At 47.7% G+C, this 27703-nt stretch overlaps 1 protein-coding gene across 3 annotated transcripts in view; it reads left to right on the plus strand.

Annotated features, from left to right (window-relative positions):
- ARFGAP2 (ARF GTPase activating protein 2) overlaps nt 1-24195 on the plus strand; it is an 885096-nt gene extending 860901 nt beyond the window's left edge. For all 3 annotated transcript variants that reach the window (XM_069623180.1, XM_069623182.1, XM_069623183.1), the window contains one exon: nt 17492-24195. In XM_069623180.1, coding sequence (XP_069479281.1) covers nt 17492-17512 — 21 coding nt within the window. In that variant the 3' untranslated portion in view covers nt 17513-24195. The remainder of the gene's footprint in view (nt 1-17491) is intronic.
- Nucleotides 24196-27703: the final 3508 nt, after the last annotated feature.

Genomic DNA, 27703 nt, shown 5'->3' on the forward strand with positions numbered 1-27703 from the left:
CAAGGTTTTCTGCAGTCATACTGGCAGGAGATTGGTGCCACATGTTCTGTGAAAAAACTACAACTGAGGCTATGGGCGCCGTGCGTCCTATATATATATATATAACATCCAGTGACGCCGACCCTCAACGGAGGCCCTCGACGGACAACGGATCGACGCAGGACGCCCTGTGCCGAAATGTTCCGAAGCAGCACAGCTGTGGTCATTACCTGTCATAGATGTGGAATACGTCGGAGGAACATCCCATCGAAAGAACGTTACCAGATAAGGTAAGTAACTTGTTAATCTCCATCACTCCCTTCCTTGTGAACCTCCCGGAGAAGTTGATCTTCCCCCAAATGACCCGGCAGCTTGCACGACCATCAATCTGGATTCCAAGCATCCTAAGGCACGGAAACTGCTCTGCTGAAAACCTGATAAGAATTGCTTGCAAATATTCTTGATAATCCTCCCAAACAATAATGTTATTCCTTTAATTCGAAAGTGTCAGATAAGATGGCTCCTAATTACTTCTTCTATTACATAATATAATGCAGAAATATCTTCTTCCCCTTTACATTGAGGCACGTGGGGGCACGGCCCTGGGAGCATGTCCCACCGCGCCGAATTCACCAGCACTCCTGGGTTTGGCTTCGGCCATGTAATACCACACGCTCTTCCCCGGATATTCTTCTATCTTTGTTTCTTTCTTTTCAATAGGTACTTGGTCCTCCAAAGCCACACTCCTGTCCCGGCGCATGTCGACTTCAGCGGGCTTCAGCAGATGTCCAGCCTGCGAGGGGCTCTTCCCTGCGTCCGACCCCCATGCCCCTTGCCTGTGCTGCCTTGGCCCCGACCACAGCTGGGAAAGGTTGCTCCACGTGCGACATGCTGACTCCACGTGCACTGAAGAACAGGCTAGCTAGTTGGAGGGAGCTCTTCCAGATGTCACCTCCAGAGGACCTAAAGGACTTCGTCAAACATCGCTCAAGGCCAAGGTCAAGGCCTCCATTTACCATCGCACCCCGTAAGGGTGACTCCTTTCCAAGTGCCAGGAGGAACCTTTCGGGTTCTCATACCAGCACACATACCAAGGCTAGTCCAGCTACCAGCCTTACAGCCGAGGGGCGTCTCTGGATCCTTCGGGTATCAGTGCTGAGGGACAGCAAGGTTCTTTCACTGGGGTTATTCCCGAGGGGCAACACCCTACTACTGGCATCATGTCAGAGGGGGCGCCTTCACGCAGCACTACCGGCAGTTCAGCCGAGGGCAATACGCCTTCCAGGTCTAGGCCTGAGGTGCAGGATAGGCCTTATGTTCCAACACCAAGCGTCTTGGACGGGGCTGGGTTCGATAAGCAAGGCACATGACTGGCAAGTGGCACACAGTTCGACCAAATGCCCGCTGCGCCAGACAAGATGGCAGCTTGTCCGATACCCCCTCTAGCAGAGCGGGTGGAGGAACGAGTCACGAGGTGGGACTGGTGTCAACCAGGTATGTGGCCTACAGTTTATCCATCAGCAGCGCAGGGCAGGTTTCCCCTGCACACTAGACATAGTGTGCCCCGGCTCCAGCAGCCCGCAGCCACTCGACCGATTCTTCTAAATGTTCCTAGCGCTGATGCAAACCCCCAGATGGGGGCCATCCTTCAGGATACTATCAGGGACATGCTCCGCCGGCCCTCCCACCGGCACCCATAGTCATTCCTACATTGGCTCCGGTGGCTCAGGCCCCAGTGCAGGCTGCGCTGCCCCTGCCAGCTCATCCGATTCCGACACCCCCGCAGGCAGTTCCACAACAGCCTCTGCAGCAGCCACCGGCTCCGGTCTCGACGCTGCAGCTCACGGCGCCCAGTACCCCTCCACCTGATCCGGGTCCGCTGAGCACTCAGGTGGACACAGACAAGGAGGCAGACCTCGACATGCCATCTTCAGCCAAGGCCTTCCACAAACGCCTGCCTGGCAGCGCCGGCAGAATATTTGGGCCTTCCTCAGCCTAAAGTCGAACAGCTTGAGGAGGGGGTCTTAGCAGAAGTCCTCACCCTAAGACCCCCTACCAAGATGGGGATCCCGATGCAGAAAGATGTTGTTGCCCTGGCCAAAAAGGGGTGGCTCAAGCCGCACTCGACGTAGCCTGTCAATTGGCGCCTCAACGCCAAGTACAGCCAGATGAAGGGGGATACACTCTTGCTTTCGGCACATCCTCAACCGCACTCTGCAGTGATCGCTACAGCGTCACTCTACTCTAAGCCTCAGTCGTCCTCGGCTTCCTCATCCTCAACACTGCTAGGCAAGGAGGAGATTATCTTGGAGGTGTATGGGAAAATGCTGTACTCCAACACCTCCTTGCACCTGCGTCAAGCCAATGCTGATGCCATGCTGGCAGCCGTTAACCAAAGGCTCTGGTGGGAAATTGCAGACTTCCTCCCGGAACTTCCGGAACACAGCCGAGCTCGCAAGAAGGCGGGAGTAGGAGAAGCCAGGCTGGTAGCACAGGACATCATGGAGTCCACGGTGGCCCATATCGATACCTCTGGCCGGGCCATCTGCATCGCCACGGACATGAGAAGGACGGCCTGGCTCCGGGCTATGAAGTTTAACCCTGACGTCCAGGAACGCATATTGGACCTTCCATTCGAGGGTAGTGCCCTCTTCCACTCCACCACGGATGAAGAATCAGATAAAAAGAACAACTTGCAAACCGCAAAGTCTTTATCTACTCTTACGAAGGCCGCGCCCAAGGCGTACACCTAGTCACATCAACACTCTGACAAGGGGCGGGCGTATGGAGGGTTCCGGGGCTTCCAAGTACGGAGGTCCAGACAACCTAACCGTTCCCCGGGTCAGCACCGGAGGGAACAAAAGGTCGAGGGCAAGGGCTTTTTCCAATCCCCTCCTCTGCAACAGCCTCAGATATGATATGATATGATGATAAGATATGATAAGGCATTTGTAACGCGCCTATACACAAGTGTTTCAAGGCGCGACGAGGCAGGGGGGGAACAAGGGGAGACAGACAACGATCTTACTAGGCCAGGTGTCATTCAGATCGCGCAAGGGTAGAGGGGAAGGGAAAAGTGCATGGGGGAAAGGGAGAGGGGAAAGTGCAGTACAGGGTTATCAGTATACAGCATACAGGATAAATAACAAGGGCCAGCTGGTGGCAAGTACGAGGTAAGTGCAGACAAGTGCTGGGAAGGGGGGCTGTATGGATACAGACACAGTCCCGTAGTGCAGGGGTTGCTGTGGAGGCAGTGCAGGAGAGAGTGGCTGGGCCGAGAACGGTGAATGGCCCATTTGCAGATTCAGTGCAGTTTCAGTAATATTAGCAGAGGAGAGGGGGAGAGAAAGCGGAGGCAAAGAGGAAGGTTTTGAGGTGCTTCCGGAACCGGAGGTGGTTCTCCTCAAGTTTCAGGGAGGTAGGAAGGCTATTCCAGAGGGAGGCCCCTTCAGAGGGAAAGAAGGCATGACACGCCCCTTCGGGTCCACGTGTCTCCAGTGGGGGGCAGGCTTGCCTTCCACGTGCAATTTTGGCGTCAAAAGTTTTCGGACCCCTGGATCCTCTCGGCAGTATTCATGGGGTACCTTCCCCTCCTCTGCCACAGATTGGAACAGCAACTCTGATGGTGGAGGTCCGCTCACTCGTCGAGAGCCAGGCAGTGCAGGAAGTCCTAGCCTCCCAGCAAGGTTTGGGCTTCTATTCCAGGATTTTTGCCATACACAAGAAGAACCAGGCTGGCCTGAGAGTTGTGTTGGACCTTTCCACCCTCAACCTCTCTCTTCCTCTACAAAAATTCAAGATGGTTATGCCAGCACTCATTGCGGAGACACTGAACAGGGGAAACTGGATGTGCTCCCTAGATATGAAGGATGCATATCTACATGCCCCTGTTTGACAGCCACATCAGTCCTTTCTACGGTTCAGGATCATGGTGTCACGGTGCTTGCCCCCAGACATCAGGAGCAGACCAGCCTGCCCCAGGTACCGGCACCTATGGTGGCCTTTAAGGCCCCAAAAGGTTGCCTAAAGACTTCATGGACTCTGTCCTGGCGTCGTTGGCGCCAGGCTCATAATGCTCTTTCAAGTAAGGCAGGTTGCAGGGGAAGAGGAATCTCATTCAGCCCAGTCTGATGCATGCTGGAGGGACTACTTTATCTGGGACTACTTGTATGAGGCTATATAAACCACACTCTAAGAACAGAACACGCTTCACGTTATTCTGCACTCCTGCAGCGTAACGCTCACCGTATCTGCTAGCTTCAGACAACCCAGTCTTCAGCCATGCCCGTCTCGGTCTTTACGAACCATTGCCTGTGGAGGAAGGAAGAGAGAGTGAAAAGAAGAACAAGACAGCAGTTAAAGTTCTTACCTGACGCTCCATCTTCAGTCGCTCTGGAGCCACCGCATCTGCCGAACAGTAAAGAAACATCAGGTTAGCCGCGCAGAGTAAAAGGCCACATTAAAGACATTTCAACACTACGCAGCGCTAATACTCACCCGAAGGCTGCTCACTCTTGCAATCCATCGAGACACCATCACTCGATCGCCGCTCCAGAGTCACCGCACCTGCAGAACAGAAAAGGAACAGCAGGTTAGTCGTACAGTGGGACAAATACCGTATTTTAAACATTGTCACTTTGCGCTAGAGTTGAAACTCACCCCTGGAATTCTGCTCATCATTTGTGGAGAGGAGACACTCTTCATCTGGTGCATCGAAAAAGGCATCTGCAAAGAAACAAGTACAGTAGTGAGCATTTTGGCAACTTGAACTCTAAGCAACCATACCAAGAATTATTGGCATAAGGACTTACCTACAGAGTCAGAGTTGTTCAGGACTCTACATTAACCTGCAGAATCAGTGAAGTAACTAGATCCTTTGAACAGCAACGCACCCCAGCATACAGTCGCAGGATGGAGAGTCTGCCATTCATAACTCTAAGGTGAGACATAGTAGAGGGGTGCACAAGGAGGTCACGGGAGGCGGGAGCCGGTCCTCCTCCTTATGGCTAGTTAATATTTTGTTTCAACATTTCAGGCAAGTCTTCATTTGTGACGGAAGGGTGAAACAGAGAGGGCACGTGCAGCCATTCACCACTCCGCTTCGTGTGATGCTGGTGGGGACAGTCGCAAGGTGCTACCCTTCGGCCTAAACTCGTCCGCCAGGGTATTTACCAGTTGGATGTATGCAGTGGCAGCCCTCCTCAGGACCCAGGGCCCCCACGTGTACCCATACCTGGCTCGTCCGGGCTTCAACGCAGGAGGGTATTCTCCACACCACCTCCGCACTTATGAACACACTACACGACCTGGGGTTTACGATCAATCTCAAGAAGTCTCAGCTGCTACCCACGCAGAGACTGACCTTCCTGGGCCTCATCTGGGACACCGGCTCCGAGAGAGTCTTTCCAATGGAGGACAAGATCACGGCTATCAAGAGAGCCACTACTCACTTTCTATCCAGGACAGTGACCTCGGCCTGGTGGTTCCAACACCTGGTGGGTATTATGGCAGCGATCCTGTTGGCCGTACCTGTTACGCTCACCTGATTCCCACGGGGGCGTCGATCTGGACTGGCCCGCTGTTGCTTCCACCAGAGTAACACGTAGAGCCGAGATGACAGACTGGACAGACCCACTTAGCTTCGTTTGTTGGATTCGTATGAATATCTTTCTGCAATGGAGAAAGTGAATTAACCTCCCGTAATCTGAGCATTAACCCGCCTTACGACTGCCCTTGTCTGCCCACAGAACACTCCTGAAGTTCCCTCTAAATCTCACCTGAAGATTTGGAAAGATGAGCTCTCCATCCTGCGTCGAGCGCAGGGGTGCGTAGACGACCAGTTACTTCACTGGCGTGGAGGAATTGGTGAGTTCCAGTATTGACCCTAAGTCCAATTGTTCGTAAGAGTTCAAAAGTTTGATCTTCACTCTGCCAGATTCCTTGCAGGTTGCGGATTTAAACCACCAGAAGAGTTCCAAGTGGCAATTGGTAACATCCTGGTAAGTCTATTGTAGTTCTCCCCTTTGGGGCCGGGGTACAGCGATGATACAGAATTAACTGTGCCAACCCGAAATGAGGTGAGTACCCCCCTGTGGTAATCAGGTAAGTCTTTGGGGGTGATTTGTATTGTCCTTGTTTTTCCTCTTAGGGGCCGGGGTGCGGCAGTGATGCAGAATTGACTACGCCGACCCGAGATGAGGTGAGTACCCCCCTGTGGTAAATCAGGTAAGTCTTTGGGGGTGGTTTGTATTGCCCTTACTCACCTAACTGTTCTTGTCTCCTCCAGGTGTTGAAGAATGGCCTGGAGATGCTGGATTCGCGATGGAGTAAAGGAATGCAGCCCAGGTTGGTGAGTTCAGCGCGGCTCTGCGAGGTGCGTGGCAATACACCTGAGAAGGCTTCTCTCTTCCAGATCGACGATTTGCTGGATCAAGGATTCAGGTAAGGGTTTTGTTCTGACCTCTTCTCCTTTTCTTGTTCCAGGTGTTCCAGGGCTGAAGCAGGCGTGGCTGAAGACTGGAGCTGCTGAAGACACGGTGAGCGTTACGCTGCAGCAAGCAGAATAACGCGAAGCACGTGTGGCTGTCCGGGTGTGGCTTAAATAGCCTTGGAAGAAGTCCCAGGTAAGTATTCTTCCACAGCCCCACCCGAGAGGAAAGGAGTCCCTGAGGTAAAGTAGTCCCTTTAAGCCTCATTTGGCTTGTGGCTTTGTGCAGCATGGTCTGCATCAGGTAGGTATGCAGCATGGTCTGCAACAGGTAAGATTTCTGTAATGAGCCTGGCGCCCGTGGCGCCAGGACTGACTTTATTCTTATGAGCATGGCGCCATAGGCGCCAGGACTGTAGCCAAAGAGCCCCTAACTGGGATTTTTGGGCATGCTTCAAGGGGCATGATGCCTGCTTCCGGGGTTGCTGGGCCTGGTCTGGCTTTCCGGGGGCAGGCATCGTGACAGTACCCCACACAAGACTCAAGATGAGGAGATTACAGCTGCACTTCGCAGCCTCATGGGAGAGGGGCTCCCAAGCGGTGCCTGTCTACGTTCCTACATCTGTCCACCCGGACCTCACGTGGTGGTCTGCGGATTGCAACCTGCAGTAGGGCAAGCCCTTCCGGCAGCCTCTCCCGCAGGTTACCGTCACTATGGATTCCTCCCTAGAAGGTTGGGGAGGCACGCTGGGCATTCACCGCATCAATGGTGTCTAGACTCGGCAGGAACAGGAGTCCCACACCAATTGGCTAGAATTGAAGGCCATATGGCTGGCCCACAGGGCCTTCCTCACTCCGATTGAGGGCAAGACAGTACTTATCCAGACGGACCACTACACCAGCATGTACTATATCAACACGCAGGGGGTACCAGATCCCCTCCGCTGTGCAACGTAGCTGTCAGCATGTGGAAATGGGCTTTGGAGAACAAGGTCTACCATCCAACCTGGAGGCAGACAGGCTCAGCAGACTGGGGGCAGACAATTACGAGTGGCAATTGAACCACCTGGTCCTCAAGGAGATCTTCCTCAGATGGGGGCAACCCCAAGTGGATCTGTTTGCCTCCTGGGACAACAGGAAAGGCCAACAGTTTGCCTCTTGGCAGGGACAAGGCTTGGGCTCCCTGGGCGACGCATTCCAGATGCAATGGAACTACATGATGGCATACGCCTTCCCTCCCACACCACTGGTACACAGGGTGATCTGCAGGATAAAGGAATCATGTCACCTCAGCAGTCTGATAGCTCCCTGGTGGCCGCTGAGACTGTGGTTCTCTGAGCTGCTCAGCCTCGGACAGCCCCCCATTCACCTACCCCTGGGGCCAGCTCCTAGGGTACTCCAGCCCGCTCCTCACAAGCTAGCCCTCACAGCATGGTTCCGGAGCAGGTCACACTGAAACACCTGAGCCTATCTCAGTTTAACCTGGAGATCATTCAAGGCGCTAGGAGCAAAGCTACCAGGAGCCAAGATAAAGGCAAATGGTCCAGATTCTGTCATTGGGCCGACTCTAAGGAGATCGACCCCCTTAAGTGCACGTTGGACGATGTACTTTCCTTCTCGGCACACCTCGCCTACTCCGATGTTCAGGTGGACACATGCCACACCTATCTGGCAGCCATAGGAATCTACAGAAATTTGGAGGAGGGCCTCTTCTCCTCCACTAACCCGGTGGTCAAACGGCATCTGGCGGGCCTCCACAGGCTCTACCCACCTATAAAAAAGCCACACCTGGTGTGGGACCTCAATATTGTCTTGGGCGCCTTGGCGCACACACCGTCCAAACCAGTGGCGTCTGCGGACATCCGGCTGGTCACCCTAAAGACAGCGCTGCTCGTAGGCCTCACCTCCGCTCGGAGAGTCTGTGAAATCCAGACTCTCATGGCATCAGAGCCCTACACTACCTTTCACAAGGTAAAGGTGGTCCTCCGGACGCACTCTGCGTTCCTACCCAAGGTGACCTCTTCCTTCCATCTGAATGAGGAAATAGTCTTACCCACCTTCTTTGCCGACCCCAATGATGAGCCTCAGAGGGTCTTGTACCACCTGGATGTCAGAGGCGTGCTAAAATACTACCTGGACATGACCAAGGACTTCCGCAAGTCAGATGCCCTCCATCACTTTTGGTGGTTCAAGGCCCGGCTATCGGGCCTCCCAGGCCTCCGATGGTCGCGGCCATCAGGCAAGCCTATGAGGGACAGCACAAACCAGTGCTGGCCAATTTGCATGCTCATATGGTCAGAGCCAAAGCCATGGCTATCACGATTCAACGGCACGTACCGTGGCAGGTCATCAGCAGGGTGGCTACCTGGGCTACCCCTTTGGCTTTCTGTAAGCACTACTGTGTGGACGCCACCTCCAGATCAGACGCGGCGTTTGGGCAGGTGGTTCTAAGAAACCGGTTTGCTTAAGGAGGGTCTCCTCTCCACCCTGGGGCTACATTCAGTTGTAATCGCCCATACAGTATGGAGGAAAGGGGACGGGACATAAGAGTAATTAATAGTTACTCACCATAGTGACTAACATACTTTCAGTCCATAGTCCCCTTTCCTCTATACGTCCCACCATCCTCCCTCCTAATAATACTGGTGTCATTAGGCAATGTAAAATATGGTCGACGCGTCAATGGGGACTGAGGAGTGGTGCTGATGGGCGGAGTTAGGTGAGTGCCTGCTCCCAGAGCCGCACCCCTGGACGCATTTAAATTTAAAGGGGAAGAAGATTTTTTTTCTGGTGAAAAAGATTGTCTCGCGTCCCTCGCAAGAGACGCCCATACAGTATGGAGGAAAGGGGACTATGGACTAAGAGTAGTTATTCACTACGGTGAGTATCTATTAATTTGTATACTAATCCACAATAGAGCTACAAGACTTATCCTTGGCCTCCAGCCCAGGGACCATATCGCCCCAGCCCTAAAATCTCTCCACTGGCTCCTGGTTGCTGCAAGGATAACATTTAAATCCCTCTGCATCATCCATAAGGCTGTCTGGGACCAGGGACCACGCTATCTGCAACTCGCTCTCACCAAATACTCTCCTTCCAGATCCCTCCGATCCTCTGGCTCCAACTCTCTGCTTGTCGAGCACTTTTCTAAGGAGAGAGTGGGTGGCCGTTCTCGTTCCTCAGTTGGCTCTCCCTCCTCTGGAACAGCCTCCCTCTTTCTCTATGGCTTGAGCCGGATCGCCTCAAATTCTGCAAGCATCTCAAGATTTTCCTTTTCTCCTCCTGCTACCTTCTTTCCTTCCCGTGCTAAACCCCACAGTTACTGAGATTGGCGGCCTGGGCCCTTTACTGTGACCTAGCCTTCTGTCCAATCACCTACAGCATCCGCCCTCCCACTGCACTTGCCTTTGGGCCCACACTGGCCTGTAGTGTTTCTTAGGTCTGCACTTATTGTATTGGCGGGTGACCCCACCCTTACCAGGTTGTCACTGCCTCGCACTTACCAGTTGAATTGCAACAGGCTCTCTGGCACTTCCCCTTCTGCGGGACTCTCCAGCACTTACCCCCGTCCCCTCTCCCCTCTCTCACTCTGCACTTGCACATTCCGAATGTCACAAAGTCTATTGGGACCGTTGTTGTCATTTTTGCTTTTCATTGTCATTTTCTTTTCCATTGTTTGTATTGTTCCCTTGTCATGATGCCTACCCCCGGGGAACCAGACCAGGTCCAGCAGCCCCGGGAGCAGGCATCACGTTCCCGGGGAAAGGCCCAGCGACCCCTGTTAGGGGCCATCTGGACACAGTCCTGGCGCCTCTGGACTTACCTGATGCAGACCATGCTGCAAGGGATCCAAGCCCTCAAGAGGCCCAGAAGGGACTACTTTACCTAGGAACTCTTTTGCCACTCGGGTGTGGCGGTGGAGGAATACTTACCTGGAACTACTGTGGAGGCTATTTAAACCACGCCGAAGAGCAGCACACGCTTCGTGTTATTCTGCATCCAGCAGCGTAACGCTCACCGTGCCTGCAGCAGCATCCAGGCTTCAGCCACGCCCGCCTCGAACCCGGAGCACCTAGAAACAAGGGAAAGAAGGAGAAAGGTTAGAACCAGAATATTTACCAGCTTCTTACCTGATTCCAGAGCCATCGCATCGTCGAACCAAAGGAAAGACTTTATTTTTAAACACGTCGCATCGCCAGCAGCTGCACTCACCGTTCCTCGCAGCATCTTCACGTTTCACCGCAGCCTCCTGCATGTTCCCGCTGCATTCCGGCACCTAGGGGGAAATGAAGACAATAAGGTGAGCCAAGGGAACATATAGAGGAATACTATTTACCACCGGGGAAACCATTCCTCTCCTCGGGTCGGCGCATCTCCCACTGCACCATCGCCGTACCCTGGCCCCTAAGGGGAAACAAAAGCACAACAGGGTGAATCAAAAGGACAATCAAGGGGAGCCACCTCCCGCCATAGACTTACCTAATTTTACCGCCGGAGGTATAACTACTCGACTCTGGTTTTCTCTCAGAACCTCAATAAAGGAGTAGACCACAGATTACGGGATTGGATAGGAGTGATGGTCAGGCATTTGAACTCTTACGAACTGCATACTTACGGCGTCTTGCCGGGAGAGTCAAAATAGCCCTGGAACTCACAAATTCCTTCGACCAGTGGAGTAACTGGTCCATCACGCGCCCCTGTGCTCAAAGCAGGATGGAGAGCTCACCCTTTCAAACCATAAGGTGAGACTTTAGAGGGGACATCAGAGGTGGTCAGAACAACGGGGGTGGGGGGAATTTACGCTCAACTCCACGGGTGGTTAATTCCCCTTTCTCCATTCACAGAAGTGTACTCCTACCGGCCAGACAAACGACACATCTCGGCCCTACGCATTACGCTGGAGGAGGCCGCAGCAGCCCAGATCGGACCGGCGCCTCTGTGAGAGTCAGGTGAGCGTAACATCCCTTCCCTTTTGCCTTGTGGGTGCCTTGAAACACAATTCTTGCTGTATAAAAGCACCTTACAAATGCCCAATAAAAGAAATATGCTCAAATGTCACTATAAGAATATGTGAAACATGGTAACACACACAGTTCGGATGAAGCCACATAGCAAAACGAGTTGGTTGTTTGTCTTTTTGTTTTTACATCGGCATGTCTGCCATGGCATACACTTAATAAAAGAAGATATTTTTGCTATACAGCAAGCTAAATGACAGTGTTTCATTTTTTCACTTGTGTAGTGAAGAGTCCCGGGAGTGCGTAGCAAGTGACTAGTGTACGTCCCGTGTATATTCAGTGAAAGCAATTTGTAAAGGGACGTTCTGGTTAAGTTGCCCTGATAAAAACCTGTAAACTGCAATGGAAAAAACATGTTACGATTGCAGAGCGCAATCTAAAATCCATGAAAATGTGCCAGGTATGGTAAACTACGCAACCATAACTCGTGCATTTGCAATGCACTGCTCATGTTAACTGTTTATGCAGTTTTTATACTTCCCTCTCTTGAGGATGCTACAACCACCAACCATGGGGGGCATACTAACACAGTTGACAAGAGGAAGCCAAACCTCTCTTAAGGTAGGTAATGTGGAGAGAGCAACAAGGTTTAACTCTTAGGTAGGAGTAGTTGGCTGGCACAATGCTACAATTTGTCCACACACTTATCTCTATAAAATACATCACACTGATATACTGCAAATGTATACTTTATTTAAGTAACACATCTAGAACTATCAGGTAAAATAAGTACCGATGAAATAATACACAGTATTAACACATACTAAGCACATTATGAAAACAGTAAAGTCCATACAATGGCCCTCCTAACTCCAATATCTTTAGGGGTGCCCTCGACCAGAGGTGAGCACTGTAAGGAACTCATGGTGGCAACAGTAAAGGCGGACACTAGTGATTCACAGTTCAAGGGTGTTTATTGAACAATAAATGCACGGTGGAAAAACGCCTAAACTAAACCTAAATCTTAGTGGTGTTGTATCAAAGTAAAAGGCCCTATGCTAAGAAACACACCTATTGCCAATTCCTTACGACTAATTATAGAAAGAGTGTGGGATAGGGTCTCAATAAAGAAAAGAAGTGTTCCAAATAATAAGTCACGATGTGATTGCCTGGGGTATCCCTTCCCCACTTTTTCAGCACGGGACAAGGTGGGACCTTCGAGCACAGCACACACTCCAGCTTTCTCCACACAAGCCGACAGTTCCATTCCAGCTAGCACAGTCCACGCTCGAGCTTTCTCAGCACAAGCCAACAGTTCCGTTCCAGCTATCGGGTTCTGCGAGGGTAAGGTCTCTTTGCATAAAAAAAGGTGTCTTGCCTTCGAGGTCTGATCTATCCAACAAACAAACACAAACAAGTTATTTTCCACAGTTCACGTTGGGTGATAGGTTCACCCCTGGCTCCCCCTCTTCTGGACACCGACCCCTTACATATCGTATTCAACAATCAATTGAACAGTTCCTTTCTCAATGAACTTTGGGTAAGGACTTTTCACCCCTGGATCTCCCTCGACCGGGCTCAGACCCACTTGACAAGGGGGATAATTAATTTCCCCTGGTCTTCCAATACCTCTTACTTTCACAAATCTTAATGTTCTGCTTCATGTATACTTTGGGTGATGGTTTCACCCCTCGTCCCCTCTTCCATGCGCTGACCCTTCAGAATACTTTCAACTAATTAACAAGACAGATCCTTTTTTAGCGAACTTTGGGTGGTAAGGTTCCACCTCTGGAACTCCTTCGGCCGGGCTCGGACCCTAGAAAACAAGGGGGACACTTCCCTTCCACTTTATTTTTATGATGTTTCTTGTTTTCACAAATTTCAATGTCCTTTTAAACAAGTTTTCGGCCTTTGCTTTTTGCTGATTGTCGGCTTCCCTCTGCTAGGTTCACTCTCGCCAACTACTGGCTGTCTGCTTTCCTCTGCTGAATTCACTCTCGACTTTTACCAATAATTTCTCACAGGACTTTCAGACTCTGTCCCTTTTAATTACCATCCCTCGCCCGGGTTCACTCTTGATAATTTCCACAGTTCATGGGTTAATTTTCAACATGCAGGATTCACTTCCCTTAGCTTTCACAGTTCTTTGTCGGTCAAAGACTTTCGACGGTACAGAGGATTTTACCAGACCCCTGTATGACCACTTTGACCTTTCTCTGCCTCTTCCCAAGTGCGTCGGTTAATTGCCCAGAGTTTCTTGCTTGAGCACCCACATGGTGCCGTACTCCTCTGTTGTTGCTTTTCCCCATCTTTGATCAATTTATCATTAAGCCGTTGAAAGTTCAAATTAGCTGTTTGCTACTTTTCGTTGAACACAGTTCGGTTTCTTATCGCTTCTCCCTTCGACTCAGTGGCTGTGATGAACCGCATGCCTTTCTTTATCCCTGGAGTCAAGGTTGGTACCTATGAGACCTGCGTCCTTCCCCGGCTTGGTTATCATTGGAGGAGGGTCTCGCATACCGTAGACATCTGCTGCAACATATACTGGCTATTGTTCGCGGTCTTATCCTTTCTGGGGAGGTTTCACGGGACATGGATGGAAAGGGCAAGGTTGCTTCTCTTCTTGTCACTCTCTCTCTGTGCCGTCTTTCTCCTCCTTTTGAACTGCCATGCTGCGTTAACTCTCCCGTCCTGCGGTCTGCCTTGCTCGTCTTGTACTCTTGTGCTCCACCTTTTATCCTTGTGGGGAAAGGAAAGGGCCATTGTGTGTGTGATTCAGGTTTATTGCCTGACTTTGCCTGACCCTTGGGTTGTGACATGTCAGGTAAACACCTTTAGGGTTAGTCCATTGTTTACTACATCGGGAGAACATGTTGGTGTCAGAATATCCGACGTGTTGGGAGGGGGAGGTGGTGTTGTGGGGAATTGTAACCCTCGTACTGGGAGGATTGGTAGTGATCTCGGAAGGGTGGTTTTTGTAGGGTTTGTGAAGTGAACAGGAATAGCCGGGATCGTGAAATGAACAAGAGGAATTCCGGGAACGCTAGTTTGTCATAATAGATTGGGTGATCAGAAAAGAATAACCAAGAGGGCCGTGGAGGCGAATGATGGGGAGTATTCTGGTGAAAACTGGGAAAACCAGGATTCTGGGAGTTGTGGTTTTTTGAGGGTGACGGGGTTCCTATTTGGATTATCAGAGTTGTAGGGGTGGTAGGATCTTGTTAAGGGAGCTTCTTTGGGTGGAAGGGAGCTCGATGTAGAATAACCAAGGAAAACCTCAGGGACTTTGTCCCCTTCATCTTCCTCCTCCGTATAATACTGCGCCTCTCTTTGGGCATTCCCCTGAGCATAACCCCGGGCTCCCCTACCCAGGTGATCCTCCCTCGCTCGTCTACTCCCAGGGTTGGGATCTGAGAGAGCCAGCCCTCACTTGGCCACCCGAATAAGGGTTTCCCATGGTCTACTTGGGAGAATGCCCTCTGGTTTCTCACTGCACCCAAAATAAAATAAAAGGGAGGTGGGGAGTTACAGCGCACCATAAAGCGGAGCAAGCCGGTAAGTCTATTTTGGACCTACACAATAATGTACAGTATCCTATAGCCACAACTCAAACCTAGTGTATGTGTAAGACCCTAAATCCTAGTGTTAGGTGGCCAGCCCCTAGCACATATGTTTGGGTATGGTTGAAAGGGGAACCTTAACCAATAGGAAAAATAGGTCAAAAGGATCCAAGGCCTAAAACGCTACTCCACAATCATTTGGACTCCCAGGGCACTCTTTAACTGTTAGTGCACAGTCACATATAACAATACATTATATAGCACTAGATGCAATGAAACAGTTGTAAACCATAGATAGCTAAAGGCTTCGAAGAGTCAAGGAAACGTTTGTGAATACTGCAATAAAATCGGCTGCTTGTTCCCATTTTTGGTGCATATTGCACCCCTCTCGGAAACACCCAACCCTGGGCAATGTGAGGGCGGATTCTAGGAGGGGTGTAATATGCCCCAAAAATAGCAAACATTTTTGCAGACAAATTTGTGGATCCCAAACACATTGCCGAAAACATGTTGAATGCCTCCAACCAAGCCTATTAGATGTTGCCTAACTAGTCAATCTTTTTCCCTGAGAAAGCCTGCAAATGCAGACACCGGGATGCAAGTCTGTGAAGCGAACCAAGATAGCTTTTACTTATTGTTTTAACCAACTTTTGGGCTTTTTTAAACTGGAACGATTAGCACGGAATTTGCAAAAGCATGCTTTCGTAACCAGGCTGCTGCTCCTTGTGCAAATTTGAAGAAAATACGTTCAGTGGTTCTGGCTGCAACAGAAACATCAATGCAATTTAGTCAGGGTCTCACCACGTTCGAGAGCCCCGATACAACTTTCCTACTCCACCACCTCCTTTTGACGATACCACACACATACAACTTTCTTCAAAAATGCAATCCGGTCTATATTTTTGGGAACATTTTGTGTGGATTAGTCGAATGGCGCTGAAGTTACCAGCCTCACAAAAAGTGCTCTTCCTGTAGGCTGAGCCACTTAACAATGACTACATGGTTGCTATTGCCATGCCTGTTACATCTACTTAAATATATTATATACTTTAAAAGTATGATGCTTGGTTGGTTGGGGAGGGAAGCTTATAAAGGTTGAATCCCAAAAATTAAGATTTAACATTAACAATAAAGGCTCTCCCGTGCGGCCGAAACTGCTGGGCGCATTTGTACCAGACTTTTGTGAGGACTTTGCCTCTCGTCTGTTTCACGATTCGTTTGTTGTCTGCTTTTGTTTGATCCAGAAAGTAACCCAAAAATGTGCAGTATGGGTTACCGTGGTGCAATCCATGGACCCACATGGCTTTTTTGCTCTTTGGGGTATATTTGTCCTTCCTCATTACTTGGCTGTTTATGCCCCATTTTTTTTGTTGCATTTTCTTATGGGGTGCAAGCCTCTCTTACTGTCTCCCACACACCTGAATGCTCCCCCACTGCCCCGAAAATCACATTTTTAAATGCTCCCTAATGCACCCCCTAAAACAAAAAAAAATCCCACGAAAAATATGCCGTAGCAACCAATTCACCAAATGCAGTAAAACTGCATTTGGTGAATCAGCCAACTGCAGCGACGATGTGGGTGGGTATCATTTTGGGGTCTGGCTCTCCTGGCTCTCTTACCAGATGTGTGGTTGACAGGTCTTTTTAGGAAGGCTACCAGGCCACCATTGTGGCAAGCAGATTATTTTCTTGGTCGAAGTGGGCCTGCACAGCAATAGTTTTCCAAGGTTCATGCTAATATCGCCTTCTTGAGTGCATTCCGTTTTTAGAGAGGGCACCAATGGCTGTGGCAGCTGGCCATGGTCACTGGCCCTAAACACCAAACTTAACAGTTGTTAACACACAGGGTGGCTTTCTCCCACCCCCTCCACAACCACTGTATTAAACACCCAGCTAACACCATCTTCATCTCTCTGATAGGATTGTGACTAGGTGTTCTTTGGACTGACCTATTTGTCCAGTTTCCCATCTCTCTCTCTTAGCTCTGTTTGTCCCACTGCACCTCCTTAGATAACATATAGCAATCATGAGCACTTTTGGACTGGCAGAGGCCACTTCATTCAGCCTCACGCATCTCAATTGTTTCCTAGGATTGGGGCAGCAAACGTGGAAGTTGGAGCTGCCCTAACACACACTCTCCTCATTACCCTTGCAGTTGGCTCTCCACGTTGTCCTTCAATACAATTTCCCTGTCCTCCAGACTGGTACAAGAAGGGCTGTTGTGATTTCAGGATGATCGATGCTGCATCTTTAATTTTTTTCTTTGCTTGCAGGGTTGGTACTGCAGTGGGATAATGAATGTCCTTGTATTGAAATGTCATCTGTCTGTCTCCCTCTCTTTTAGTTGGTGGAATGTAGTGTCCTAGCGGTGCCAATTCTCCTTCAGTTGTGCTAATCTTTTCTCTCTGCTCTAGCCTGCTGTGTAAAAAGGAGTCTTTCTGTCTCTTGCTTTCTCTCCTTCTCCATCTCTCTCTCTCCCTAGAGAAGAGGAGAATGTAGCATTTTCTGAAATGACAATCCTTATCCTTCAGTCTTTCTTGCTCTAATTTTTACTTTCTTAATTCTAGGATCGGTACAGCGCCTACTAAGAGATAAACCTCCAGCAACGTCCGGATGGAAAGGAGAGCTGCCACACCATTCAGCACCACTCGCACTTTTTACAGATTTGTTGTTCATAATTTTTTAATTTTTGGATGGGGGTGAAAGAAACTGCCACTATGCGCTGAAATGGCTGTTGTGACGGGAAGGTCCAGATTTCCCAGAGAAGACTGCAGCAAGGATCTGTGCACAATGATTTTACCACAGTATCTGCAGCATAATCGCAGCACTGCTGCAGGACACATCAGGGCAACGGCTGCCCTCTATTGCCACCCACGCCTCGTGGTTGTGATGTTACTAGATCCAAAGAGGTTGGTTTCATACCTTCGATCCAGCTCTCCTCCGGGGGACTGACCTCACTGCCTTATTTTTTTCTGATTTTTAGGGTTGGTTTCAGACTTGGATTATTGATTTATCTCCCCCAGGTTCTGGGATAAAGGGCTCAAAAGTAGGAAAGCCCTTGTGCTTGTGCTGTATGAGAGTGGAGACTCACATCTTAGAGGATCAGTGTTAACTGTGCTCGCTGTCTGGAAGATTCCTGGTGGAATATTGCAGTAACTACAGGAGAAGCTGGATTGAGAAGCTTGTAACTGTCATGAGCCAAAGTATTCTTCTAATAACTAATGGTCTCTTGGGGTTTATTTTAATATATTTGGATGTTTTTGAAAGTGGATTTACTGTAAAGATGGGTATTGTGTAATAGTAGTGGCTGACAAAGGCAATGTTTTCCTGAAATTCTGCTGATCTGGTCTGAGCCATGTACTTGCCCATCAACCTGTCTGAAAAACACCACTGTAGAGTGCAGTAGTCTGCTTCTGGGTGAAGCATCACTGATAAAATAGGTATCTTGCCTGACTTTTGGGTTCTTGTTAGTTGGTAGTGTGATCTAGGTTGAGAGAGAGCTCCTTTTGACATTGTACGTAATGTGTTAAGCAGGTTAAAGCAACATGTCAGCCCTTCTCTGCTCTTGCTCCCTCCGACTCAGCCAATCAAATTCTGAGTTGAAACGGTCGATCTGTGCATGTTTAGTATCAAGTATGTGCTTGGGTTGTAGATGTGCACTGCAAATGAGTTCTGCACAGGGCGCTGAAAACTGAGCCAATTAGCCAGCATGCAGCCACATCTCATGTGCTGTAGACCATGCTCTTAACTTGCTGTGCCCAACCATATGTCCCGGATCAGGTGCTGCTGTCTTCCAGTCCACTTTATGTCGGTAGAGGTTGGGGTCTGAGATGGAAACTAAGCCAGGAATTACATTGAGTAAAATGTGCAGACCTAAAACCAAATGAAAATTACAGCTGCACTAAACACAAGACTGTCTACACTCAGGGGACAGGAAATGCACATATGGTAACATTGAAAAAGGTGTGCAAAGTTGTCCAGTGCTCCTTTTGGTGCCAAGTGTAGTCTAATATTTTTAGGTTATGTCCTGAAGCCATGTCATGTCATGCTGGAAAACCATGTTTGAGAACCGACAGAGGGATGCATAAAGTGTTCCCTTTAGGGTTGGATGGACTCTGCTACTGACACTGGGACTAAGACTTTTGCACCAAGTGCTAGGGTATTGGCATACACATCCTATCTGTACTGGGTACCCGGTTGAGAGTGCAGTGCCCGCTATAAACAATATGCTAACTTCTGAGGTCACCTCTTGATTGCCTCATCTCCTTGGACCCAATGTTGGAAGGAAGGTGCATGGCAACACATGTACCCCACTGAGGTATGCAAGATATCACCTCTTGTGTGTTTTCACTTTTTAGGGGACATGTTTGTTGGCATTGATGCAATGCATACCACGTGCTAAGCTTCCTTCCTTAGTCATGTCTCCTGGTGACCAGTCGAGGCATGGCTTTCTTTTCATAAAGCATGTTATGGCAAAATAGGTTTCCAAGGCTCTTATTTAAATCTTGACCCACAGCCTTGCATCTCTTATAGATTCACAAGTTTATAACGTTCGTACCTTTTTAGCTAGATGATCTCTTGGAAGACTTAACTAATCTTTTAATGTTGTTGAGATAGCCGTTTTGTTTAATACCTTCATATCGAAAAATGCCAATGCTCTGCTCCCCAGCACCATTTTTGATGGAGTAAATGTCTAGAACATGACACTCAGATTTGTGATAAATATGCACATCCCCCTTATTTTTCTTTTCTTCAGTTCTGTTTCTCTTAATCTTTCACAGCTGCTCCTGTATAACTGTTAGGTTTTCTTGGCAGACATCTTTAGCCTCTCCTGTTTGATGGTAATTTCACACCATGGAATGCAGTGTAACTCCTGACTGTTCCCAGTGGTGATATTTAATGATTGCCAGGTGTGGGTCTCAACTTTGTTTTTTTGGGGTTTTATTGTTCGATCATCATCCTTTCATCTAAACCACCAAATTGCTTACCTGCATACCGTTAGAACTTGAAATCTCCAAATCAGTGGGTTTGAGAGCCTGCCAGAGTAATGAGTGTAACATGCATGTTGCATGCAATCCCATTAGGGTCCCCCACTCTACCTTTGATCCTTTCAATCTCAATGAAGGGAGTACCATTGAGCAGGGTAGTAACACATTTTAAAACAGGGATTGTAATTTGCTGTATACTCTATTAAATGGTCTAATTATTATTTTGTTTCTGGTTCAACTGTTATTTTCTTGAATTCTTTGTATTTATTGAGAGAATGGGTTTGCAGCATTCAGAATATGCCTTGGATGCTAAATTATTTTTTTATTGCTGAATATCATGAAAAGGTAGTCTACCATCTAATGAGCAAACTTCAGTGTAAAATTAAACATGTCATTTGCCAACCATGGACAGGTGGGCTTGGGATCAACACCCCTCTTATCTCTTCTTCAGAGGAATTTACAAAAATTGGACCGTCTCATAATTTGTCATCCTAGAGCGGACCGTATATTCTCTACCTTCAAATTGGACGCTGTTCTTCCCTTCTTTGCCTTGAAATGCAACATTATTTTTTGACTCATCTGCTAAAAGGGAAATGTTAAGGGCAAGAGCACTTGGAGGGATCAACCACAATGGCATCCCACTGGAAAGGCATCTGTCCATCCAGAGCCTAAGTCTTTTGACTTGATGCAGCTATGAAGCTATTCCCTCAGCATCTAGGATTCCCTGAATGTTCAACCTTACATAGCCTCTTGCAAACAGTCCACAGCATGTTTCATTGAGAAAAGTCTTCGTCTGACTCCTGCACCAACAAAACTTGAACTCAACTGGTTCATCTTAGTCCATCACTCTTCATTGCTCACACCAAAAGGCCAGACAACATGCAGGTTTCCAAATCCAGACACACATTTTATTCATAATCTAGTAGCTAAAGCCGCAGTAGGTAAGTTGACTCTGCCTCACACATCTGTGTTCCTACAAAAATGTAAAGCTAACAGCGCTTGTAAGCCCTCCAGGGTTTGCCCGACAGATGACTATATATCTAGACGCAAGGATGAAGACTGATGGCGCTAGCTTTCTGGGCACTCACCTCACATCTTAATGTGCAGTAACAGTAACTTTGCACTAATCCTCCTGTGAAATAATCAGGAACTTTAAAACAGAATTAGCTGTACTTAAGATACTCTTACATTAGCTACAATTAGCTGAGACCTCTCTCTCGAAGAATGGGATTTGGTGCCTGTAGACTTTGCAGATCTTCTGTACAACAGTATGTACTGTAAGGGTTTCTGTCAGACACTTCTGAACTTGATTTTTGGTTCTCAGAAATCTTTCCTTTATCCATTGAAAGACAGAAATAACTTGCAAAGTAATTTGATTCTTTCCACCTCGAATGCTTTCAACTTTGAAGGCGATTTTCGAATCCATGTTAATATCAAAGAGGAGAAGTAAGAAATGTCAGCAGAAGCATTAACTTTAGTCCTTGGATAACTGGGATAATCTGATTAGTATCACTTTCTCCTTTGTTTCCATGGCTAACCTATTGAGTAACACGTTTCAAGGATTTTCTGTTCGGATAGGCCATCTCCAGGCCAATGTCTTTCTCCTGGGTTCTCCCACTGGATTTTTTATTTTCTTTTCTGTGTGAAATGGCAATGTACATCAAACATCCTTTCAGCTTAATTTACCCATTATATGTAACTCCCCCATGTCAAGGGTGGGCTGCAGGCACTCTTACCTTGTGCTTTGTGGTAGTAAAGTCGTCACATTAGTAAGGGTGTCCCATCCCAGAAACCACCTTGTTGTTGGGTAGACAAGAGCAAGGTGACCTGGGGGAACAGGAAGTCCCTGTGGACAAGCCCCAAAGGTAAAGCCCTTGGACACTGCAATGTGGTGAAGGTGCCTGTTGGTGGATGGAGAGCGAAGTTTCCACTGGTCTCGGGAGCGCTAAAGAGGAGGATGCAACTGGATACAGGAATGCAGGTAGGGTAGCCAGGCAAGACACAGATGGAAACACGGCAGGAGGAAACCGATGGAATCCAGAGAGCCAGGTAGGCAACAGAAGAAGAGGCAGCAGAATACACAAGCACAAGGGAGAGCCAGGAGCACGGAACAGCTGGAGCAGAAGCACTAATGGAAGCAAGGCATCAGGGTTCACTGGAGCCATTGTGATGCAACCTGCAGTTGTTTCCCACGGCAGAGAAGCACCATGCTTTGGCCGACATGAAGTTGTGGCTGGACACCGCACCATCTTGGGAAAGGGTGCACCTAGCTGTAGTCCGAACCATTACACCATGTTGGAATGTCCACTGCTGTGTGGCGGTCCGATATGCAGCCATGGACTGCCACTGCAGCATTTCACCCATTTCTATTTGGGCGGAGAACACAACATTGATCTTTTCCATAAACCTTTTATAAACAAGTTATAATATCTTAGCCAGAGTTCTTTGAATCCCAGAAATCATAGTGCTGTGTGCTTTTGAAATGGAGAACTTTAAGAACATCTTTCAGCCAAAGAGAGCAATTGTGTGGATGTCTTTGGCAGAGATATGTACTTAAGAATCTCAAGTGGGAGCTTCAACTGACATGACCATCTTAACAGTTGTAAAGCGCAAAAAGGTTGTACCCACATACTCGAGAGTACCCCTTTGAGCACTATGTGAAAAGAGTTTGCCCTCTTACACTAAGATTTACGCTTTTAGGATAACCAAAATAATTTCAGTACTAAAGCTTGATGGAGAAAGTCCTGATCCTCATACCAGTATCACTTCTTCCAGGCCCCTTCCAGTAGCCTTTCTGATCTCTCTGCCAGGAAAGCTGCTAGAACGGCCTTGGTTCAGCATAACAATTGACCATTAATCATTCTGGTTTGGAATATTTAAAGAATACTGCTTCCTCACAATTGTTGGAATCTTTTAAAGGAATCGAGACAACCATCTATGAGGACCCTCACTCCTTTAAATGCAAGGGTATTTGAATTAATTTGTTGCTTTTCTGAAAGTCTGTACTCCTTTTGTTGATGCTATTTTGCCCCTTTGATCTGGTCTTCAATGCTCATGCAGTTCATTTGTGAGCCATTTCAGCCAACAACAATAAACGTAATCCTTCATCAGTTTATATAACATATTTCAGGGGTACGTTGAAGTTGTGACTATAAATTGGCTCAAGTTAGACCCGTGGACATATAGTTGAGGTAAAACGTGTGAACTCACCATTTTAACCAAGGTCCTTTGATTAACGTTTTTTCCTTTACTGTTGCTTTTATTATCATCTATTATATTGTGCTAGAAGAATTAGTAAGACTTCCTTTGGACTGTCTTGGTAATAAAGGTAGTTTTTAGAATTCACCCGGTTTGACGATCAAAGTTGCTTCTGATGTTCGTATCATTATTTTATTTCCTTCTAATCATTTCTCCTAAGCTATAGCCATTGTCTTTGTTAATCCCAGATGTTTCTTGTGCTTTTCATTAATTATCTGCCTTACATGGAAAAAAGCATCCAAAGGGAAGCAGTTTAGTACTGTGCAGGCTTGGATTGAAAGTCGAGTCTGTGTAAAAGAATTATCTCCTTGTGGTGGAATCTGATTCTGTTGGCAAGATAACCCACTCAAAGAGCACATCCTTTGAAAGCTAACGTTGGGGGCTGACTGTCAGTGTAGAGCAAAATCAGCCTTGATGAAATGTGAAAAGCTCTCTCGAATAGAAGCTGAATAATAGATGCTCAAAGCTTTAGTGCTTAATGACCTGAGGTTGGTCTGTCTTTCCTCAGACCTGTTCATGCTAAGAATCTTTCTTCTGTACCCTGCACCCATTGAATTTATACAGCATGGTAGTCTTTTCCAAGAGGATAGAAGAGGCCATGCTTGTGAAGAACGTCACTGAACCATAAGAATAGTTATTACGGTAGAGATGTTCTGTAGATCAATTTAAAACTCAACTTTCGAACTGAATTGCTATTCTATCATGTCCTGCCCCAGATGAAAATTCTAATTATGTTTTTGAAAGGTGTGAGAACAATGGAACGGAAGTATCAAAGAGCCTTGTACAAAATGGCTTCCTCGAAGTGTGTTCCTAGATCCTGATGGGGAAGGTTTTAAGCATGTGTTTATACAAGCTAGCCAGTGTTGGAGAGTATTTTAAGTAACATTTCTTAACTGCCCTAACCTATTTCCCCCTTTTGCTGTTAAGAAGGAACAGCCTAAAGGGAAAGATGTTATCCCCATGCTTGGGTGTTACAGCTCAATTGTTTATTTCTTGTGAATAAATCATGATTTTTGCCGTTGTCATTTTGTGTTCCTTTTTTAGAATTGTACATTATGGCTTACTGGAAAATGTCATGCATGGTGCATATAGATGTTTGTGCATGGTTTATCTATGCTGGAGACCATGAGGGTGTAAGCCAAAGTTTGTGTTTTAACCAAGCTCTTAGGTCTATCCTACCAACAACCTGTGTTAGTCATTTGGCATACAAGCACCGAAGTAAACCTGTGCCAGGTATTGTCAGGCTGGCATCGGTGCTTGGCAATTCTTGCATGAGTATGCTGGATATCTGCTTTTAACCTACAAGTACGATAGGTTTCCATGCCAGAGATCACTATTACTCACAGACTTAAGAACCTCGCTTGGTGTCTGTTGCGACTTTATCTAAGAGCAGCCTGAGCCATACATCCCACATACATGTATGCCAGATGTCTGTTGTATGAACACCCTCAGGAACCTGCGATATCCTTGCCATATAGGGAGTATGTTGGGGGGATGTTCTCAGGCCTTTGACTCCAATGTTGCTGCTGGTGCATGTGTTGAATCCAGGTTTGTGCAAGCTGTACTTGTATTTAGATTTAAATGTGGGGCATAGTCCTCAATCCCCCTCGAAGCAGAGATATCATCAACAAGGCGTCTTTGCAGACCAAGCTCAGAAGGCTCCACTGTGGGAACTATTTTCTGCATAATGCCCAGTAGACGGGAAACCCTAAGAGGCTGGAGTACAAACCACTGAACATATTAGTAAACATGCCCTCTACAGATAAAAGCATTATACATGTTAGTAACCATCAGACTTGAATATGTAAAATTCATATCACATTTTCAATAAGGATAGCCATCAGAGTGCCATATCTTCAAGCAAAAGTAATCAATCCCAAAATAAAGAGCACAAAAATTATTTGCTAAGGAAATTCGGTGTAGGTAAATCTGTGGTTTGTGATTACATAAAGCTGTCAACAAGTGACTGATAATCACAATCTTTGGCAAGGGGACGCTGATCAAGGTACTTGGCCAGCAACTCCCACTCGTGATACCCTAGATGAGCCAGATTCTTTTTTGGCGATGGTGATCCTCTACAGCAGCCCAGGGACTTGTCCCCATTGACGGCCAACTCATTTTTAATAATCTGCTTCAAAGAGCAGCAGAGCATTTTCGATCCAAACTAAGGAGAGTACGTCTGACCCTGACTTTGTTGAGGAAATCCTGAAGGAGAAAAAAGGGTATTGGCCAATATATTCCCCTCTTAAACTCTTTGTTTAAAAGAGAATTGCACCTTCTCTTCTCACATGGGCAGTAAAGCCTCGGGTGGAAAAAATGTTCAAGCTGACACAAAGTGACCCCCTATATATTTGTGGTCATATAATACCTGATTCACTAGTGGCCACTACCAATAGAAAGCGTACTGGAGTGCCACTGTTCAATAACGAGGCACCTACTGACAAAGAATGCAAAAAGCGTTACGCTTAAGGCAAGAGGGTATCAGGTAATAATATCATCATATATATGGTCGCCGTAAATATCGCCGGGAAATATGTACCCCCGCATGTTCCATGCAATAATGTCGCCACAAAAAACGGCCATTTTTCGGCGATATTTTTGCATGGCGAGATTTTTGTGGCGACATTATTACATGGAACCGGCAAGAGGGTCACTGCTTCAGCAGCCTATTCGGCACGTATTCCCAACTATAATATGCCGTTTGCAAGCTACAATGATGTCCAGTGGGGGTTGCTCCAAAGTAGCTTGACTGATGTCCCAAAGCCAATCGAGTCCCAACTACTCAACATCATTAAAGAGGGTAGACCAGTCACCCATACTTTGCTGAAACAGTGGGCAGAGCCTGGCACAAGGAACCCTATTACAAAGGCACTATTGGCTGCGTAATTCTGGGTTAAAACCAAAAACTCAGGCCACTTTAACAAGCCTATTGAGGAATCCGTCCTGTTTGGCAAAGCTGTCGATCTAGCTTTAGAGACCGTGAAGAAGAAACACAAAACGCTTAAATCACAGTCACATTTCTAGCAAGCCATTTGTCCGAGACTCTGTTTTTAACACCCGCCGTTCCTTTCGCTCTAGACCCAGACATTCAGGTTTATCACCCGGGTCCTCTTACTTGTACACACCCCTGGCTACACAATCTACCTACCAAACCTCTCGGAACTGTAGTTTCAGACAAGGCAAAGTAGAGGTAGGAGTGCAGCCTCTAGAGGCTCCCCCACCCCTGCCAGCAATTGACTTTTCTATCAAGGATCCCTCCCATGTAGCTCCAGTAGGTGGTTGAATGTTATCATTCACCCATGCATGGGAGGAGATAACCTCAGACCAGTGGGTGCTGTCTACCGTCGCAGACAGATATTGCATCACAATTTTACTAAACCCCTGTTACCATCCGCCAATGCTCAGAAGGATGTTGTGAGAACATCAGCTCATCAAGCGGAAGTGGAGACATTACTTCAGAACGGAGCCATAGAACTCTGTGTACTTCCTTTTACCCAAAAGGACTTAACCATGCGCGCTGTATTATATCTGTCCTGCAAACAAGTATGTCAAGCCACAAAAAATCAGGAGGACTAGCCTGCAGGAGCTAATCCATCTTCTCAAAAAGGGGGACTACATGGCAACATTGGACAGGAAAGATGCATACTTTCATATTTCAGTGGTGCCAGGGTACAGAAAGTTCCTAAAATTCCAAGTGGGAAACAATAATCATCAGTTCAAAGTACTGCCATTCAGCATAGCCTCGGCGCCAAGAGTATTTACCAAAGGTCTAGCAGTGGTGGAGGCCCACCTTCACAGAACGTCCATTCCATTCCAGTGTATCCTTATCTAGACGACTGGCTTATTACAGGAGACACACCTCAAGCATGTCTCAAGAACAGACAAACCATCAACTTATTGTTTCAGCTAGGGTTCTCCATGAATGAGAAACAATCGGGTCTCGTGCCCAGTCAAGTCAAACAATTTCTGGGAGCTTTAATTCGGACAGAAAACAGTCTCGTCTTCCCCTCCAACGAGAGGGTCCAAAACATGCAGTTCCAAATTCCTCAATGTATAGCCAGCCGTCAGATAGCCGTACGCAAGGCCATGCGCCTGCTCGGAATGATGGCTTCCTGCATCTACCTACTCACGCCCGCCTGCGCATGTGTCCAATGCAAGAGTGCCTCATAAGACAATGGTCTCAGGCAATCGGTCAGTGGGTCGATCTAGTGGTTGTCTCGAAGTCTCAAGTTCTGCCTCTGCAGTGGTGGTCATGGGAGAACCTTCTCTAAGGGATATCATTCACCACACCAGCAACAGAGACCATTCTTGCCACAGACGCTCCCCCATCAGGATGGGGAGCACATTATCTCCATCATACATGTGGGCTCAGACACTAGCGAACAAACTAATCAACCTGTTAGAGCTTCTGGCAGTGTTCAAAGCTCTTAAAGCCTTTCAAGTCCAGTTACAAGGGAAAACCAGTTCCAGTCCTAACGGACAGCACTACAGCTATGATTTTTATAAACTACAGGGCGGGACACACTCTCCAGG

This window comes from Ambystoma mexicanum, chromosome 11 (assembly GCF_040938575.1).
Source record: "Ambystoma mexicanum isolate Mex_15411 chromosome 11, UKY_AmexF1_1, whole genome shotgun sequence".
NCBI lineage: Eukaryota > Metazoa > Chordata > Amphibia > Caudata > Ambystomatidae > Ambystoma > Ambystoma mexicanum.